The sequence below is a fragment of the Capricornis sumatraensis genome, chromosome 12 (assembly GCF_032405125.1).
Source record: "Capricornis sumatraensis isolate serow.1 chromosome 12, serow.2, whole genome shotgun sequence".
Lineage (NCBI taxonomy): Eukaryota > Metazoa > Chordata > Mammalia > Artiodactyla > Bovidae > Capricornis > Capricornis sumatraensis.
Genome location: NC_091080.1, coordinates 37,739,031 through 37,757,019, shown reverse-complemented (window position 1 = coordinate 37,757,019; position 17,989 = coordinate 37,739,031). Strand labels below are relative to the sequence as shown.

General features: G+C 40.2%; 1 protein-coding gene across 2 annotated transcripts in view; it reads right to left on the bottom strand.

Annotated features, from left to right (window-relative positions):
* STARD13 (StAR related lipid transfer domain containing 13) overlaps positions 1–17,989 on the bottom strand; it is a 229,432-nt gene that overhangs the window by 50,939 nt on the left and 160,504 nt on the right. For both annotated transcript variants that reach the window (XM_068984608.1, XM_068984607.1), the window contains exons 2-3: positions 8,442–8,513; positions 5,675–5,756 (exon numbers count right to left, since the gene is read on the bottom strand). In XM_068984608.1, coding sequence (XP_068840709.1) covers positions 5,675–5,756; positions 8,442–8,513 — 154 coding nt within the window. The remainder of the gene's footprint in view (positions 1–5,674; positions 5,757–8,441; positions 8,514–17,989) is intronic.

Here is a 17,989-nt window from a genome sequence, read left to right as displayed (position 1 = left end):
CATACCATATCAGTGGCTGAGTGTCTAATTAACCACTCATCAAACTCAAAATTTTAAAAGTGCTGTCACTCCCCTCAGGCTGGAAGTCTTCCTTCTGCCTGCTTTCGGGAAATCTGTGTCTTGAAGGAATTCATAAGGAAGGCAAGGAAATTCCGTGTGTGTTCCTTTAGCCAACCTATCTCCATCTCTGCCTTCCTATTCCACTGGCGTCCTTTGATCCACCTGCTGAGACTACTCCTGCGGCCTCTGCTCTATCTACTGCTCCTATGCCCTGAGAATCTCAGCTCACACACTGCCAGCCAAACGCTTTCCTTACATCATAAGGACGACACGGCTGCCCTAAGAATTACTCCAATGACAACAGCCTCCTGCCACTCTAATGCAAGCTGAGCCCTTATCAAGGGCACTGTGGTATCTGCCGTTGCATCCCTGCTCAGTCCCTCAGTCGTGTCCGACTCTTTGCGACCCCATGGACTGTAGCCCACCAGGCTCCTCTGTCCGTGGGATTCTCCAGGCAAGAATACTGGAGTGGGTTGCCATTTCCTTCTCTGGGGAATCTTCCTGACTCAGGGATTGAACCCACGTCTCCTGCATCTCCTTCACTGACACATGGATTCTTTACCACTAGCGTCACCTGGGAAGCCCTCTACAATAGAAGGCTTTCTGATTTTTCTGGCTGACAGCTATTATTATTCACAACTTTATATCTTGAAATGATTCCTGTACTGGCTAATCTATAACACGTCTGAAAGGCATGTTTTTTTTTAAGTAGGCTTCAATGGAAAAGTCCAGAACTTAGTCAAGGGACCTTAGATCACATGCAGCAGTGAGCAGATAAGGATTTATCATCCACATGTTTGACACTTAAAGTGTGGTCCACTCAGCCACATACATCATCAAATGAACAGAACTGCACATTTAGAAGCAATGTTCACTCTTGCAATCCTGAGTTAAAAATATGTAACAGATTTTGTATTCTTGGTTTATAATGTAATCTTTGATTTATATTTCACAATATAAATTTAAGAATCTATGTGTAAACTACTAGAACTAATGAGTAATTTTGGAAAGACTGCAGAATACAAATGAACAGTATCATATATATATTAGCAGTGAATAATGGGAGACTGAAATGATAAGAAAAACCCAGCACTTCAAAACATGAAATTCTTAGGTACCTTCAAGTATGTATATTACCCATATGCTGAAAATGACAAGTCAGGGTTAAAAAGAAAGAAATCAAAGGAGACCTAAATAAATAGGACTGTGTGTATGAATCAAAAGACTTGTCTGTTAAGATATCAATTATCCCCAAATTGATCTATTGAGTCAACACAATCCAAATCAATACTCCAGAGGATTTTAAAAACAGATATCCATGAATGGTTTCTAAACTTATATGGAAAGGCAGAGGATCTAGAATAGACAAAATAATCCTGGCAAAGAAGAACAAAGTTGGAGGACTTACACTATTGGTTTCCAAGACATACACAAAGCTAAGTAATCAAGTGCCATATTGATAAAAGAATAGATACATGGATAAATGGAACAGAATAGAAAGTCTAGAAACAGACTCATGCATATATGGTCAACTGATTACAATATAAGTGGAAAGGCAATTCAATGAGGAAAGCATAGGCTTTTCAACATTGTGGTCAACCAATGGGATACTGATAAGCAAAAATATGACTCTTGATCCATACTTTGTACCTTATAAAAAATTAATGGATCATCACCTTACACATAAAACACAAAACTGAAATTTCTAGAAGAAAAACAAAGGAGAAAATAGTGACCTTATGTTAGGCAATATTTCTTATGTGTGACATTAAAAACATGAAAAAAATTAATAAATTGGACTCCAATAAAACTTAAAACTTCTTCGAAAGACATTGTTAAGATATTGAAAAAAACAAGTTACATGCTGGCAGGACATTTCAAAACTCAGTAAAGAAACAAACAACCAAATTTTAAAAACAGGCAAAAGACTTGAATAGACAAAAGAAGATATATCTTACAAAAGAAGATATATCAATGGTAAAGAAGCACAAGAAAAGACATTCAGCATCATTACTCATTAAGAACATGCAAGTTTAAATCATGACAAGGAAACACTAGACACTTATTAGAATGCTTAAAAACAGAACTAAACAAAACCAAACAATACCAAGTACCAACAAAGATGTGGAGCAACAGAAACCCACATACATCATTGGTGGTAATACAAAATGGTATGGTCACTTTGGCAATGTTTGGTGGGTTTCTTATGAAGTTAACATATACTTATCAAATATACCCCAAAACCCCATTCCTAAGAAATTACTCAAAAGAAATGAAAACTTATGTTTATACAAAAACTTGAATATGAATGTTTATAAGGGCTATATAATCACCCAGAAAGAAAAGAAAGAAAGTGGAGTTGCTCAGTTGTATCCGACTCTTGTGTAGCTCACCAGGCTCCTCTGTCCATGGGATTTTTGGGGCAAGACTACTGGAGTGGGCTGCCATTTCCTTCTCCAGGGGATCTTCCCAACCCAGGGATTGAACCCAGGTCTCCTGCACTGCAGACAGGCGCTTTACCAGGGAAGCCCATATAATCACTCACAGTGGTGACAACTCAAATATTCATTTGGTGAATGGACAAACTGTAGTAGTATATCCACACAATGGAAGACTATGATTGATACACACAGCACAGATGAATCTTAGGTGTATTAAGTAAAATGAAGCCAGACTCAAAAGCCTACATACTGTTTGATTTCACTTACATAGCATTCTGGAAAAGGCAAAACACTAGGCACAAAAACCAGATTAGTGGTTGCCAGGAGTTGGAAGCAGGGGTAGAAGCTGATGACAGAGGTGAACCAGGGAGTAAAGGTGATAAAGCTGTTTTATATCTTGGTTGTGGCGGTGACCACATTTGTAGGCATTTCTCAAAACTCAAAGAACTGAAAATAGTGAATTTTACTTCAGATATATACAGAACACCTTGACTCAAAGAAGATATAGATTTTAAAATTCAATTGAGATTATTTTAAATTGAATTTAAAAATTTAATTGCATAGATTTCATTTATATGTAGAATCTAAAAAACAAAATAAATAACTAAATAGAAACAGAGTCAAAGATACAGAAAGCAAACAGGTTGCCAGATGGGAGAGGTGGAAGGAGGAGAGATACAGGTGAGGAAGATAAAGGGATGCAAATCTTCATTTACAAAATAAATGAGTCACAGGTATAAAGTGTACAGTGTGGGGAACAGAGTTAATAATTATGTAATATCTTTGTATAGTGATAGATGACAACCAAACTGACTGTGGCGATCATTTTGAAGTGTATAGAAATACAGAATGCCAGGAACTAACATAGTGTTGTAGGGCTAATCTTTCAAAGACAAACAAACAAACTTACAGAAAAAAAAAATCAGATTTGCGGCAACCTGAGGTGGGAGGAAGGGGCAACTAAATCAAAGTGGTCAAAAGGCACAAACTTGCAGTTATAAGATCAATAAGTCATAGAGATGTCAAGTACAAAATGATAAAGATAATATACACTGCTGTGTGTTTTGCATCTGAAAGTTAAGGAAGTAATTCCTAAGAGTTTTCATCACAAGGAAAAAAAGGTTTTCTTTTTTCTACTTCTTTAATTTTGTATCTATATGAGATGATAAATGTTCACTAAATCGATTAGAAACATTTCATCATGTATGTAAGTCTAATCATGCTGTACACCTTAAACATAAACAGTGCTATATGTCAATTATATCGCAACGAAACCGGGCGAAAAACAAAAGGCATAATTTGACAATCAAGTAAATATAAGTATGCAAGAAATTGCAACTGGGAAAAAGATAATTAATGCAATACAATTAACAATAAGAAATATTTCTTTTAAAAGTGCCAAGTGGCTTCTCTGGTGGTCCAGCTGTTAAGAATCCACCTTGCAATGTAAGGGACACGGGTTTGATCCCTGATCTGGGAAGATCCCATACGCCATGGGGCAATTAAGCCCATGTACCACAACTACCAAGCATGTGCTCTAGAGCCCGCAACCCACAACTACTGAGCCTGCAGGCTGCAACTACCAAAGCCCGAGCACCTGGAGCCTGTGATCCTCAACAAGAGAAGCCACCGCAATGAGAAACCTGCACACGGTAACGAAGGGTAGCCCTCGTTTGCGGCAATGAGAGAGAAGCCTGCACAGCAATGAAGACCTAGCCCAGCCAATAAACAAATAAACCTTGCTTTAAAATGTCAACGGATTAGTAAAAATACTCTTGGTTAAAACTAAGAGGGAAAACTCAGGATGAGGTGCTGGTGGAATAGTTCTGAGGTGCATGAGGGCTTGGGGTGTGCATCAGACATCCTGAGGAGAAAACACTGCTTTTCCAATTCATTGCCTTTAAAGAATTACAACAAAACTATCCAATCCTCTTATAATTGCTCACAAATGGCATTTTGTGGTTGTTTGTTTTCGAGTCCAAATAGCCCATCCCTGCAGTTTGTGATGTGAAGAGTTCTCTTCTCTTCATCCACATAAGCAAACCCACAGCAATGCTTTCCTTGAACATTCAGAGACCATTTCCTAACATGACTCTATTTTCTCTTCATATAGCAACCCTAGAGAAAGCAGCTACGAACACAGAAATATAAATATATGCCTAAAGAATCAGCAAGCCTATGATTATTTCACAATATTCTAACATACATTTGTCTCTCCTATCTTGACAAAAGTTTCCTCATCACTACTTTCTTCTTAAACTGCTATCTATTGTATGTCAAATGCAGAATGTACGAGAAAAAACATTGGACTACAAGTGATGAAAACTTGTTTAAGGTCAGTTCAGCCCATTACTAGCTCTGTAGCCTTGGAAAAATGACTTGCCTCCTGAAGCTAATATTTATTTCCAGCTCTGACTTCTCTCCAGGGCTTTAGTTAAAAAACTTCCAAGCTAATTTCCTACAGACACACATGACCTCTCATGCACATTTAATTGTTCAGAGATATTTGATTGCATTGGCATCTTTCATTATTACTCAAATTACAATTGTTTTATTTGTTCATGTATGCTTCAATTCTTCAATTAGATTTCTTCAACCAGATTATATATTCTTTGAGGGGATTCATATATACATCTTTTCTCCTTTTATCACCTATCTCATACTGAAGGTGTAAATTATTTCTGAAAGCAGATATAATTACGTGAGCTTACATATTTCAGTTTGCTGATATAATTATTTGTCTTAAAAAATACAGCTAAGTTTGACATACTCGTGAAGTTTAACAAGGCCTTCTCTGACCACTCATATTCTGGTCCCTCATGCTTCCTCCTCCCAATAATCCACGCACACTCCATCACTGTCTGTAGCCTCAGTTTGTTTTACATTTTTAAAAATAGAATTTAACACTCTCTGAGATAATCTCTTCTTCTCCTCTCTTTTTCTCTCACTCATTGTCTCTTTGACTCAATCTGTAGTCTGAAGCTTCGTACTAGAACTCAGATTCCATGAAACCAGGGACTGATCATGCTCACAGTAAGACACTTATAGCCTGGTATACAGTAGGCATTCAATAAGGACTTACTGAATTGTTGTTGAACTCACCCCTTAATACAGTGACAACTATTATAGACATTTAACAATTGAAAGAAACAAAAATATTTCACATGATTTACCTGTAAAGAGGTTCTACAAGGTCCTTTTCAAGAAAATCATGATCGTTCTTGACAGCCACAATGTTGATGGGAAATTGCGAATCTGAAAGAGAGACAACGGAGTTTATGAGGCTTGTTTTATCTGAATCAGCAACGATATCTTCAGGCCACCACATTTCTGTACTCATGGCTAATCTTAACTGCAGTTACTCTCCACTGACGGGTGTGTTGGTAATGTTTAGAGAGCAGGATGCTTACTTTAACCCCAATAAATGTTTTTAAGGGTACAAAAAAGCATGCAATATGAAAATAACCAAGTGCTTAACCTTGGATAGGATTGCTAAATGCCTGTATTTTTATCCATGCGTGCGTCAGTTGCTCAGCCTTATCTGATTCTTTATGACCCCACTGTCCATGGGATTTTTCAGGCAAGAATACTAGAGTGAATTGCCATTTTCCTCCTTCAGGAGATCTTCCCAACCCAGGGACTGAACCCAAGTCTCCTATGTCTCTTGTATTTCAGGTGTATTTTTTACCTGTTTATAGCTCATCATTATCATAGACATTTGCCTGCATGGAGAACTTCTACACTAAGGTGGAGGTTGCTGACTTCTCTCCTGATCAGTTCATGAGATACTGATCAGGATAGAAGTTTGGCAGATTTCTTTTTTGAAGTTTCCAAAAATACCTGCAGCTCAATGGTCTCAAGTATTTTATTTTGTAACAAAACCTTTTTCTTTTTTTAAAAAAAATTTATTTATTTATTTTTGGCTGTGTTGGCTCTTAGTTGCAGTGAGTAGGCCTCTCTCTAGCTGTGGCACACAAGTTTCAGAGTGCACAGGCTCAGTAGTTGTGGTCACAGGCTTAGTTGCATGTAGGATCTTAGTTCCCAGACCAGGGATTGAACCCTTGTCCCCTGTACTGGAAGGTGGATTGGTAACCACTGGTCCACCGGTCCACCAGAGGAGTCTCTGTAGCAAAATCCTGTTCTAAACTTGTAACTTTTCTGTAAAAGTATTTGTTCTAATTTTTATTACATTTATAAAAGGCATATGATGACTGGCATTTTAATTCTGACTCTTCCATCTTATAATCTTGTAAAAGTCACTTAACCTTTTTGGGCTTCTCTTTCATAATCAGTGAGTCGGTAGTGGAGGGTGGGAATAATGGTTGCTTAGACCAAAACTGTAAGACCCTCCTTCTTGTCTAAAAGGCTATGATTTTATGAAAGTTTTTATCAGAAACTCTAGACCTCAAAGCACCCTCATAGATATGCTCTCTTTTATCCTCAAAGAATTTAACAGAGGGAAGTAGGCTTTTTTAAAATAGAAAACTGAGCTTCTAGGTGAGTAGGTGTGATTCACCAGTGAGTAAAAGTTAACTTTGTTGATTCTTTCCATCCTATGTGAATTTTATGCTGTCAGAAACTATATTGTTTAGTGTACTAGATATGCTCTATTGAGCCCTACAGATCCACGCTCCACTCTTCGGTAACCTGGTTTGTGCCCAGGATCAGCTGTGTGGATGGCGTTCAGTGGGGTCCATGTCTACTGCCTTATTTTGTTTGGCCAATGGGAAGCCCCAGCTGGAGATGGAGGGAGGAGGGAGTGTGACATCAGGGCATTGCCCTTCTGGGTCTTCTCCAGGGGAGCTGTCGTCACGGCTGTGTCCTCTACTCCTAAGCCTGCTCTGAGATCCTCTCTCCTTCTGGGTTCTGGCATCTCACCTTCTGTTTATGGCTTTGGGCCTAGGGTACAAGCTTTGGGCTGCTACAAGCTTCGGGCTCCTGAACTGTTCCTCATGGTCTCCTAAGCCCTGCTCACATCTCCATCATGAACACTTTTAGGAATAAGACCTCCACAGATTGTCCTGAGTGTGCCATTGCTCACTGCTGGGATCCTGACTAATTCACGATACATTAGGACTCTCCAAGAAGGAGATGCATTGGTTATAACTCTAGGTATAGGCAAGATATGGGGCTTCCCAGGTGGCATGGTGGTAAAAAAAAATCCACCTGCTAATTCAGGAGACACAAGAGATGTAGGTTCTATCCTTGGGTCAGGAAGAGCCCGTGGAGTAAGACGTGGCAACCTGCTCCAGCAGTCTCGCCTGGAAAATTTCGTGGACAGAGGAGACTGGTGGGTTATAGTCCATGGAGCTGCAAAGAGTGGGAAATCACTGAGTGATTGAGCAGTGCATATAAGTAAGATATAGGAGAATAAGTTTATTAACTGCCAATGAAAACATCAATGGAACAAAGTATGATGCTAGCAATAAAAACATTTTACTTTCAAAACCCTGAAAAATAACATCTGATCCATGTCACGTCTTAAACATTTTCATGTGAGGTAAAAATCTCAAGATAAATTAGCTTTGTTATTTCTAAGAAATTTATCAACAATTCATTTATTGTACTTTCAATAAAACTGAGAGTAGTGATAAAGAAAACAAGAAAGAGGATAGGGAGGAAGTGCAGGAAAAAAGCTGCTGCTGGCAGAACCCTGGAAGGAAAAGGCAGAGTTGTGATTGGTGGTAAAGACATGAGACGCAGAAAGTGAGAAGCAAAAGAAAAGAAAGGAGAAACAGGCAAGGGCAGAAGGTGAAGCAGTCTCAGGAAGTGACCCTAATTCCTAAACTGGCATCAGTTTATGTCCTGGGCATTGCAAAGGCAGGGGGAAGGAGAAATCCAGGAAAAAATGGTTGAGAAAAGACTTGGAAGTCAAAAAGCACCACAGGACAAATTTTGAATTTATTCTCTTTATAAAGAGAGAAGAAAAGCCCAACCTACCCTCATATAGCTGAGCGTACTGTGGGAAGCCAGCAGCGCGGAGCCAGTCACATGCTTCCTTTGCCTCGATTTCTGAAAAACACAAGAAAAGGAGACGCGTTGAGTCTCAGACCACCCACTGGCCTCTACCTCCTCAATCAATAGGAACTGGTGGGCACTGTGAAGGTTATTACAAAGCAAAATTGTTCTCCTAAGTCTGTACAAGTAGCCTACTCAGAAATGGGTGTAAAATGAGCAGGCATCACAAAGGTACTTGTTTCATGTCTGCTAAGATTATCTTCAATGTCAATCTATAAGTATTTGGATAATAGCAAAACCACAGACTATGAACTGAGGCTACAGGCTGAAACTACAGGCTGAGTTTCAGGCAGGGAAAAATGTCTTATTTATACACTAGGGAACCCGAGGACTAGGGAGAAGGAGGAAGTACTTCCTTAGGTTCTTTTTTTTTTAACTTTCAAAGATAAAGCTAAGACTATTTGTCCTACATTTCTTTTATTCTTTTACTCTGGGGATAATGAAAGAATGAATACAACTGGGCAGGCTTGTGAAAATGCATTTTCTCATGAAGAAATGTGTTACAAAAATCCAATGTTTTATTATTGCTTTAGTTTTACTAATGCTTTAATTCCAAATGCCTTGTCATAAGATGCTCGTTCATCAGGCACATTCGAATGATTTCAAGCTGCAGAGTGCAGCAGGCAAGAGTGAAGCTGATTATCTGGAAAGGAGACAGGTGTTTGATGGGGCTGCTAGAATCTCCGAGAGCCAGCCTCAAGCAGTTGATATGTCCTTTGGGTGACCAGTTTTGGTGTGGACGTTCCAAGAGTGCACAGGACCACCTGCCTGGAGAACTTGGAGGGAGATGGGAGAGTCTCCAGTATGTGAACCAGGTCACTTTTTGACCTTGTGAATCCTGGATCATTTCCTAACCACAACTCTTAGATAAACATGAATGCAAGGTAAAAAGAAGTTCATCTGTCAGAAGTCTAGGTTCTCCAAACAAAATTAAACAGCTGATTATAACAGGTCTCTACCCAGGCCCCTTTCTCTGCTGTTGGGAGGGAGCTCGGTCAGGTCACTGCATTTTCATTTACTCTATGACGTTCATTTCTCCCTGTAGCCAAAGTTGGAGAGTACAGGGTGTTCTTAGGTCGCTGCACTGAAACAGTCCATGCTAGCATCAGCAGTGGGCCAGAGACTGCAGCCTACATTGAAAGCTCAATGTCTATGCAGCACGATGTTCAATGTGACAGCTATCTGATCCATGTTAGGAAAACAGAACAAAGGCCAGATCATTCACAGGCTCCAAGGGAAGAGCAAAAACCTACAGGCCCGTTGATTTGGTTGAACATGGGTTGAGATATGTCATTAAATTCAAGGAGACACAGCGTGCTGTGGCCCCCATGCCAGAGTCCCTGCTTCTTTTGGCATCCTCTAAGCCCTCGCCATTTGAGAGACTGACAATTTCTAAATCTTGAGTTTTTTTTCTCTGACGTAAGGATTTTTTTACATAATTACTGCCAGCACCGACCAAATAGGTACACATTCCTGCCTTGTACATATTATTCAGAATTATCTGGGGCACCAAGCTGGAAACAAAAGCTCCAGAAAGCTTTTCTATGAGGAGGGGTGAGCCCCACGACTGTAGTTCAAAATGAATTGGCTGGATTGTACTGTATTGGCTAACTTGGGTTTTCCCTTTGAAAGGTACAAAGGGCAATTATTGTAAGTCTCCAAAGTTGTATTTAGGACTCATTTCAGAGTCCTTGGGCTTCCCTGGTGGTTCAGATGGTAAAGAATCTGCTTGCAGTGTGTGAGACCCAGGTTCAATCCCTGGATTGGGATGATCCCCTGGAGAAGGAGATGGCAACCCATTCCAGAATTCTTGCCTGGGAAGTCCCATGGACAGAGGAGCCTGGTGGGCTACAGTCCATAGAGTCGAAAAGAGTCAGACACAACTTAGCAGCTAACACACACTGAGAGTCCTTATGCGAAGGCTTCCACTTTGACAACCACCCAAGTATTTCAGGGGAAGGAGAACACACACATTCTAACTGTTACACGGAGAAAATGTGATTACTCTTGGTCAAAGATAGGCTGCTGCCTTCTAAATTTTCAAGCTTCAGATTTGCTTTCTTCTTCAATATACCACACTACCTAGTGATGAGAAAATACCTGATTTCTAGACATGCTCTAAACAGCCATGAGTCAGCAAGTCTCAGAGAGGAAGCACAAAATTCTGTTACACCAACTAGCTGAATAGCATGCCTTTTCCTACTTTATTTTTGCTTTTACTGTCATCGAAATGCAGTGTTAAGCAGAAGAGCCCCAGAGAGACAGACCATTAAGAATAAATGGGGGAGACTTGGAAGGCAGGAGCTCTGCTACACAGGAAGCTCAAAGAGGAGCAGGAAGTGAGCTCGTAAAAGAGCACACACTCCACTGGATGCTGGGTAAGGAGGACAGAGAGCTGGGGGAGAGGTGGGCAGCAGGGGTCCTCACAGAAAGACTCTCTTTGGGACTGAGACTCTGGTTGGGCAGTGGAACAGGGCTTGGGCTAGTCCGGGAGATTTTATTTAAAAGGCTCTCTACATAACTTTGTTCTGTTTTTTCATAAGAGCAACACAGATAATGAACTGAAACTCTACCTATATGTAAACATGAATAATCAAATCTTAATCAGAACCCAGTTAAATAAACTGATTTTTTTCAACAGATAGACATTTTAAGTTTTCCAGGCAAATAATAGAAAATTGCAAAGAAGAAGCCATGTCCCAGTCATGATGGATACCTCCCCTCAACCATCACTTCCCATACCCAACTTGCTGTTCTATTTCTGGAATATCTTCCAAACACATTCCCCCTACTTTTGATATTTTCTGGGTTTTGTTTGCTTGTTTGTTTTGTTGTTGTTGTTGTTTTTGTTGTTTTTAAATACTTCAGTTGTGTGCAAGGCATATGAGATATTAGTTCCCTGACCAGAGATCGAACCCAAGATCCCTGCATTGTCAGTGTGAAGTCTTAACCACTGGACCACCAGGAAATCCCAACTCTTGATATTTCAGTGTAAGGGCATAACACACTCTTGTTTACCACCAAAGCAAACAAACAAACAAAAATGGAGCATAATTAACCACTATCAAAGATGATTTTGCCCATCAAGTTGGAGAAAAACAGACATAACTTCTACCGATTCCCCACAGTGCCTTTTAACACCTATCAGCCAAATACTAATGTTTCCCAGGGAATATCACTCTGCAATGGCCAAAATGACTGGAGAATTAGGAAGGAATCATTACTCACAGTTGTCATCACTTCACAAATATCTACCTGATGAGATATAAATGACATTTGAGGAGAAGGTGAAAATCTCTTTTCTGCTGAGCTGTTGATAGCCAGCACAAAATTATATTTTGATGGTTTTGTTTGTTCTCCATTTGCAACCCACACCTGGTCCTGCAGCAGCTCCAGGGCTATCAGGCAAAACACCAACCGTCTCCTGCAGCAAGCTTAAGTGTGGGGAGGAACCAGAGAATGCCCTTGACAGACTAGCCTATTGATCTCAGGCATGGTTACTGCATTGTTACTGCAGAAAATTCTGTTTGGCTCAGGATCATGATAGGATTTTAATAGAACCAATGCAATTATTACATGTAAAAATAATTTCTGTTTTACTCTAGAGTATCTATTTTTGCCTGCCCAACGTCCTTCCCCCTTTCTCCAATAACAGAGCCTCTTCTACTGGTTCAGGTGGGGTCACCACTCCTGGTCCCCTCCAACCACATTCTTTGGCTCTATCGCCACCACCCACATGGAATGATCTGCTCCTTAAGAGAACCCCTGATTCTGGGAAAGACTGAAGACAGAAGGAGAAGGAGACAACAGAGGATGAGATGGTTGGGTGGCATCACTGACTCGATGGACATGAGTTTGAGTAAGCTCCGGGAGTTGGTGATGGACAGGGAAGCCTGGCATGCTGCAGTCCATGGGGTTGCAAAGAGTCGGACAAGACTGAGCAACTGAACTGACTAACTGATCACCACTGCCCACATGGAATGATCTGCTCCCTAAAAGAGCCCCATTTCGTGAAGTCCAAGGAGACCAAGGAGCTTTGGGATCTCACATCAATAGTTGTTTGCGGGCTGAAATCAACTGGTTGAAAAGGGAGGTATTCAGTTTTTCTATCAGTAGCTTGACATGCACAAAAACCAAGCAAACTTTTTCAGTTGATAAATCCAGAAGACAGTGTGGTGTTTGGCATGCTCTTCCATCACATATCTGTGATTCTGCTTGGGGGAAGGTTTGCCTCAGCTGCCTTTCCTACATGTTTGGACCCTGACAGGACCAACCAGAGTCAGACACAGCAGAGGGACGCTGTCCCACTGGCTGCCCAAGTTGCTGACCATGGATGGGCATGAGCACAAAGTCACCGTGGAAACTGTTGTGGCCTGTGACACTGTTTTTGCAAAGTATTATCATGTTTCTTAGTTACACGTGTTCAGTGTTAAAAACTTATCATAATACAGAAAGGCACAATGAAAGACAAAAGTCAACCCTTGCCCCATTGCTAATATATAATTAGATACATGTTATTTGTCAAAATGGTAATGATGGTAATATCTTTGGTTGACTACTTTTTGCATATAAGAAAATATACTATGAATATTTTCCCATATCATGGCATTGTTGGTAAAAAAAATTGTTTTGAGAACAACACTTATTTTTTAAAATACCTGTTCTGTGAATACTGCCTGTTGAGCTGATGACATCAAGGTAGCCAAGAGGAAACAGTTCAGTAGGGCTTCATCAATACACTCTGATTGTAGTGAAGGCTAGAAGTCTGTGTGAGTTTAAAGAGATTTACAAGCTGTTTCTTTAAGGAAATATCATGTGATGTTTGCACTTTCAGGTGGATAAGGCTCCGGAGGGCCTCAGTCAAGTCAGGAGTTATACTGAGTGCAGCAGATTTACCACCCAGGTTTCTAGGCTCCTTTCATGTCACAAGCAGGAGTTGCTAGTTGCTAGTCACACTCTAGGTTCAATGCAGGATACAGGATGCTTGGGGCTGGTGCACTGGATGACCCAGAGAGATGGTATGGGGAGGGAGGTGGGAGGGGGGTTCAGGATTGGGAACACGTGTACACCTGTGGCGGATTCATGTTGATGTATGGCAAAACCAATACAATATTGTAAAGTAAAAATAAAATAAAATAAAAAAATAAACTCGTGTTTCTAAAGTGGTCAGAACAGTGTGTTCTCCCAGCTAAGAATTTAAATACATTTTTTGGTTTACATTACTCTTGACATAGAAAATACTTTTTCCAGAGCTAACCCAAAGGGATGCTAGTCTTTCTAAATGACCAAAAATTCAAATTAGGGCCAAATTAAATGTTATTGTCATCAGAAAATTAGCTGGCTAGAAGAAACCTGGTTTTCCACGAAAAGTGGAGGGCACCTGTATTGATCTTGTTCTTACAAATCTCCTGGAATGTTGATGGACAAACTGACCTCAGTTTAAGAATGTCTTAAACATTCTTAACATTCATTCTTAAATACTCATTAAAAGTACTCAAGACAAGTGGGGGAAAAAAGAATTCATGGCTTTCCATGTGATTTTAAAACAGGGGCTTGAGAACAGTGTTGTTGTTGTTGTTGTTGTTTTTTTCATTTAAATTGGCTGACAGGGTGGGCACCCTGCTTCTGAAAGATTATGGATGACTCAACAACCACAAGATGTCTGCAGTCGACACAATTATCACTATTAAAGCATATCCAAGGTATTAACATTTCAACAGGCTCATGGCTGTTGGCTTAGGATTGTTTACATGGCTGAGTTAGCTTCATTAGCAACGAACCTCTTCAGACAAATGACACCTTTGTCTTCAGATGGAATTTCTCAAGTGAAGTCCCTATTTATTGAAGCTGTATTTATGTGGCCATAGGCTGGGCCAGGGCTTCCCTGATAGCTCAGCTGGTAAAGAATCCGCCTGCAATGTGGGAGACCCTGGTTCGATTCCTGGGTCAGAAAGATCCGCTGGAGAAGGGATAGGCTACCCACTCTAGTATTCTTGGACTTCCCTGGTGGCTCAGCTGGTAAAGAGTCTGCTGGTAAAGAATCTGTCTACAATGTGGGAGACTTGGGTTCGATCTCTGGGTTAGGAAGATCCCCTGGAGAAAGGACAGGCTACCCGGCCTGGAGAATTCAATGGACTGTATTATATAGTCCACGGGGTCGCAAAGAGTCGGACATGACTTGAGCAACTTTCACTTCACTTTAGGCTAGGCCAGATTTGTGAAAACCAATGCCAGAGCATCCATCCCATCTATATAGAGATGTGAATGATGCGAGTATTAATATCATATAGGACCAGGCACTATCACCACAGTCCTTCTCCTGGGAGGGCTTTATAACCCTAATCACAGGTTCAGGAGGGAACATCAAGTTTTGTAGTAGCAATAGACTGTGATTTAGACTCCCTGTCATGGCATCAAGATGCATCTTTTTGCATCCTTTGAATTACATAATGCATTTACTACAATGTGTAAAAGGCCTGGATAAGTCTTAATGTACACCTAATTTAATTCTTTTCTAATGTGGATAGCACTTTATTTCTATGAGATTCCAAGTTACTAATAGAGTTAAAATACAGGTTTTATTTAGAATAAATTTAAGATTATTCATCTCTGAATATCCAAATCAGTAAACCAAGTGATAATCACTCATTTTTATCTCCCTATAATTTAAGGCAACCTTTTTTTCTGATGTGTAGAAAAGTATCTTGCACTCAGCTAATAGATAACCATAGAAGAAAGAAATAGGAAGATGTATATATCCCCAAGACAACTAATCGTACTCTACTAAGATGGAGATTCATGGCTGTATTTACGTGTACTTTTTCCCTGAAAGCAAGAGTTACAGACATGCTGAGACACACTATTCCATAACCAATTTTTAACACTAGTCTTATTTCTCAGGTTATGAAGTATCTTTGCAAGCTGGATTCACAGCAAATCTAGTCACTTAAAGGTAATTTCTATCGCAGTGGAAAAGAATCAGGCAAATTCTATATCTATATAGGAGGTCTATTCTTAGTTACTCAAAAGTTGTTTTTAATCTCTCTTTTTCAGCCTTTTTTTTGGGGAAATCATATATTTATATATATATAAAATTTATTATTTACTATCAAATTTTAAGATAATTATAAATTAAATTATATGTTAAAATACATTTAATATAAATCATACATACATTTTATGTAATCATAAATTTAAAATTCTAAATAGAATTCTGTATCTATGTAGTTACAAATGTATAATGAAAACACACACACAGAGACACACACACACACTCTAAAATGTTTTTAATGGTCCCCTACTCTTTCTAGCTGCCAGGGAGATTGCAGTTCTCATTCTGACTGGGAAATGCATACTTCCCATCCCACTGATGTCTAGGTTGGCCATGTGACCCACTCTGGCCAATGAAACATGGGCAGAAGTAATGAATGGGAGTTTCAAGCAAAACTCTACAAGAGCTATCCCCTAGTTCTGTCAGCTCCCCTCCCCTTCCCTTGACCATGAGGCAGGACCATCTCAGACAGAGGCTGTTCTTCAGCCTGGGCCCCAGAATGACGACACAGGGGCACAAAGCCACAGCCAAGCAGCTGCAGACACGTAATACGAGCAGGCAATAACCTTCTGTTGCTTTATGCTACTACAACTTGGGGGACAACTTGTTACAGTGGCATAATCTGACTTAGGCTAATTTAGCACAGCTGCCAGCTGCTCCTTTTTATAAATGAAGCAGAGGGATGAGCTGAGAACTTCTATTTCAACTTGATGCTGTTCCTGGACATCCGTTAGTGTGTCAGAAATGAAAATGATCAGACTGCATAAGCATTTCCGACTCGAAGTCTGTTTCCCTGTTGATGGTGCCTGATTTCTGGTGAATGTTAAAATGTAAACAATTCTTTCACACTCATCTGTCACGTGCATCCACATGTGTGTGCACACACATTACAAACATACACCTTCCCCTCACCTATACACTTACACCATAGAAAATAAAAATTTCAGCAACTGAACAAGGGATATAAATACTATTCCCCTGGCTCATATTCCTAAGAGTACGGGGGAAAAAAAAAAAAGATTATACCCCTGGCCCCTGCAATCAATCTCAAAGAAAAAGAAAACAGAAAAGATATCTTCTACTAGCCAAACAGTTTCTGACCATATTGTTTGGACTTGAGTTTTCCATGAGGCAGAGTAGCTCCTTATCCTCCCCTCTCACTTGGTGCAGACTGTTCCCATCAGGCACTTGCGGTATCTCTCAGGGAGGCTGCATGCATGCACAAGCACATGAATACCCCCAGCTCTGCGAGTTCGTCAGGTCACTGCCTACCACTAAATCCCAGGAGATTCTTGGGGATGGAATCAGTTATGCAACTGAAAATGCAAGGTAGAGGAACAGAGAGCGGATTCAGACAATTACAGACAGGGTTGTAATTTGCCGGCCTTGGTCAAACTGCCTCCATATTGACCCACCAAGATGACAGAATCTTGGGACAAGGGTATGGGATTCTGGAGATAGCTTCTCTCTCTTACTTGGCTTCTTTGGCTTCTCTTGGAAAGGTGGAGACTAAGAGTCCCTGGTAGCTGACCTGATGCTGGCTCTCAGGAACAGAGGCTCACAAGGTAACCACCACAAGGTAAGCCCAGCTGCCGGTATCAGAAGGAACCCTGTGTACTCTCTGTGTCATGCCCGTGACTTTCTGTTCAGGGAAGAGTGACAGTTTTGGACAAGTCCCACCACCCCTAGGAAGTCAGGTATCCTAGCCTTGGACCGATATTCTTCTATCCTATATAGCTTTAAGACATTCTTTAAATGTTAACAAAAAATTATTCATGTCTTTAGGGCATCAAACCCCTTCTCTTATCTACTTTCAGACATATGTGGAGGTCTATATTTATAAAGGCTTATCTGCTATTCCAGCTGCTTAGCCCAACTCTTTTATAGCTGTGGGTACTCCAATTACACCAGAAGCTTTCACAATATCAGGAAAAATTGTACCACACAGGCACCAGAAGAAGCACAGATCTGTCTGGATAAAATAACTGCAATAACCTTTTTATGTCTTTTTATTCCTTGAAGGGCTGGCACAGCAAGATACAACGTCACCAAAGCTTCTGACTCCCAGCTTAGGGCTTTGTGCAGCTCTGATATCTAGATCAATCACAACTAGTGTTTGCTTAATTTAATCCTAAGATCAGATGTGCACAACTCAAGTGTAATTTCACTATCTTACTATATATAAAAGCTTGATGGTGTGTGTATGTGTGTGTATTTTATTTTTAAATATTTACTGGGATAAAATATTTCCTGAGAAATTTTCAATATATCTTTGCCTGTTTTCTGGAATGCTCTCTACTTTTATGCAGTGGCAATGGTTCTGTGAGTGATTTTCTAAACATGTATAATTTATCCCAGAAAATCAGGGCTGGATTCAAGAAATTAGGTTTTTATTAGGTCTTCAGCTACAGATTCATTT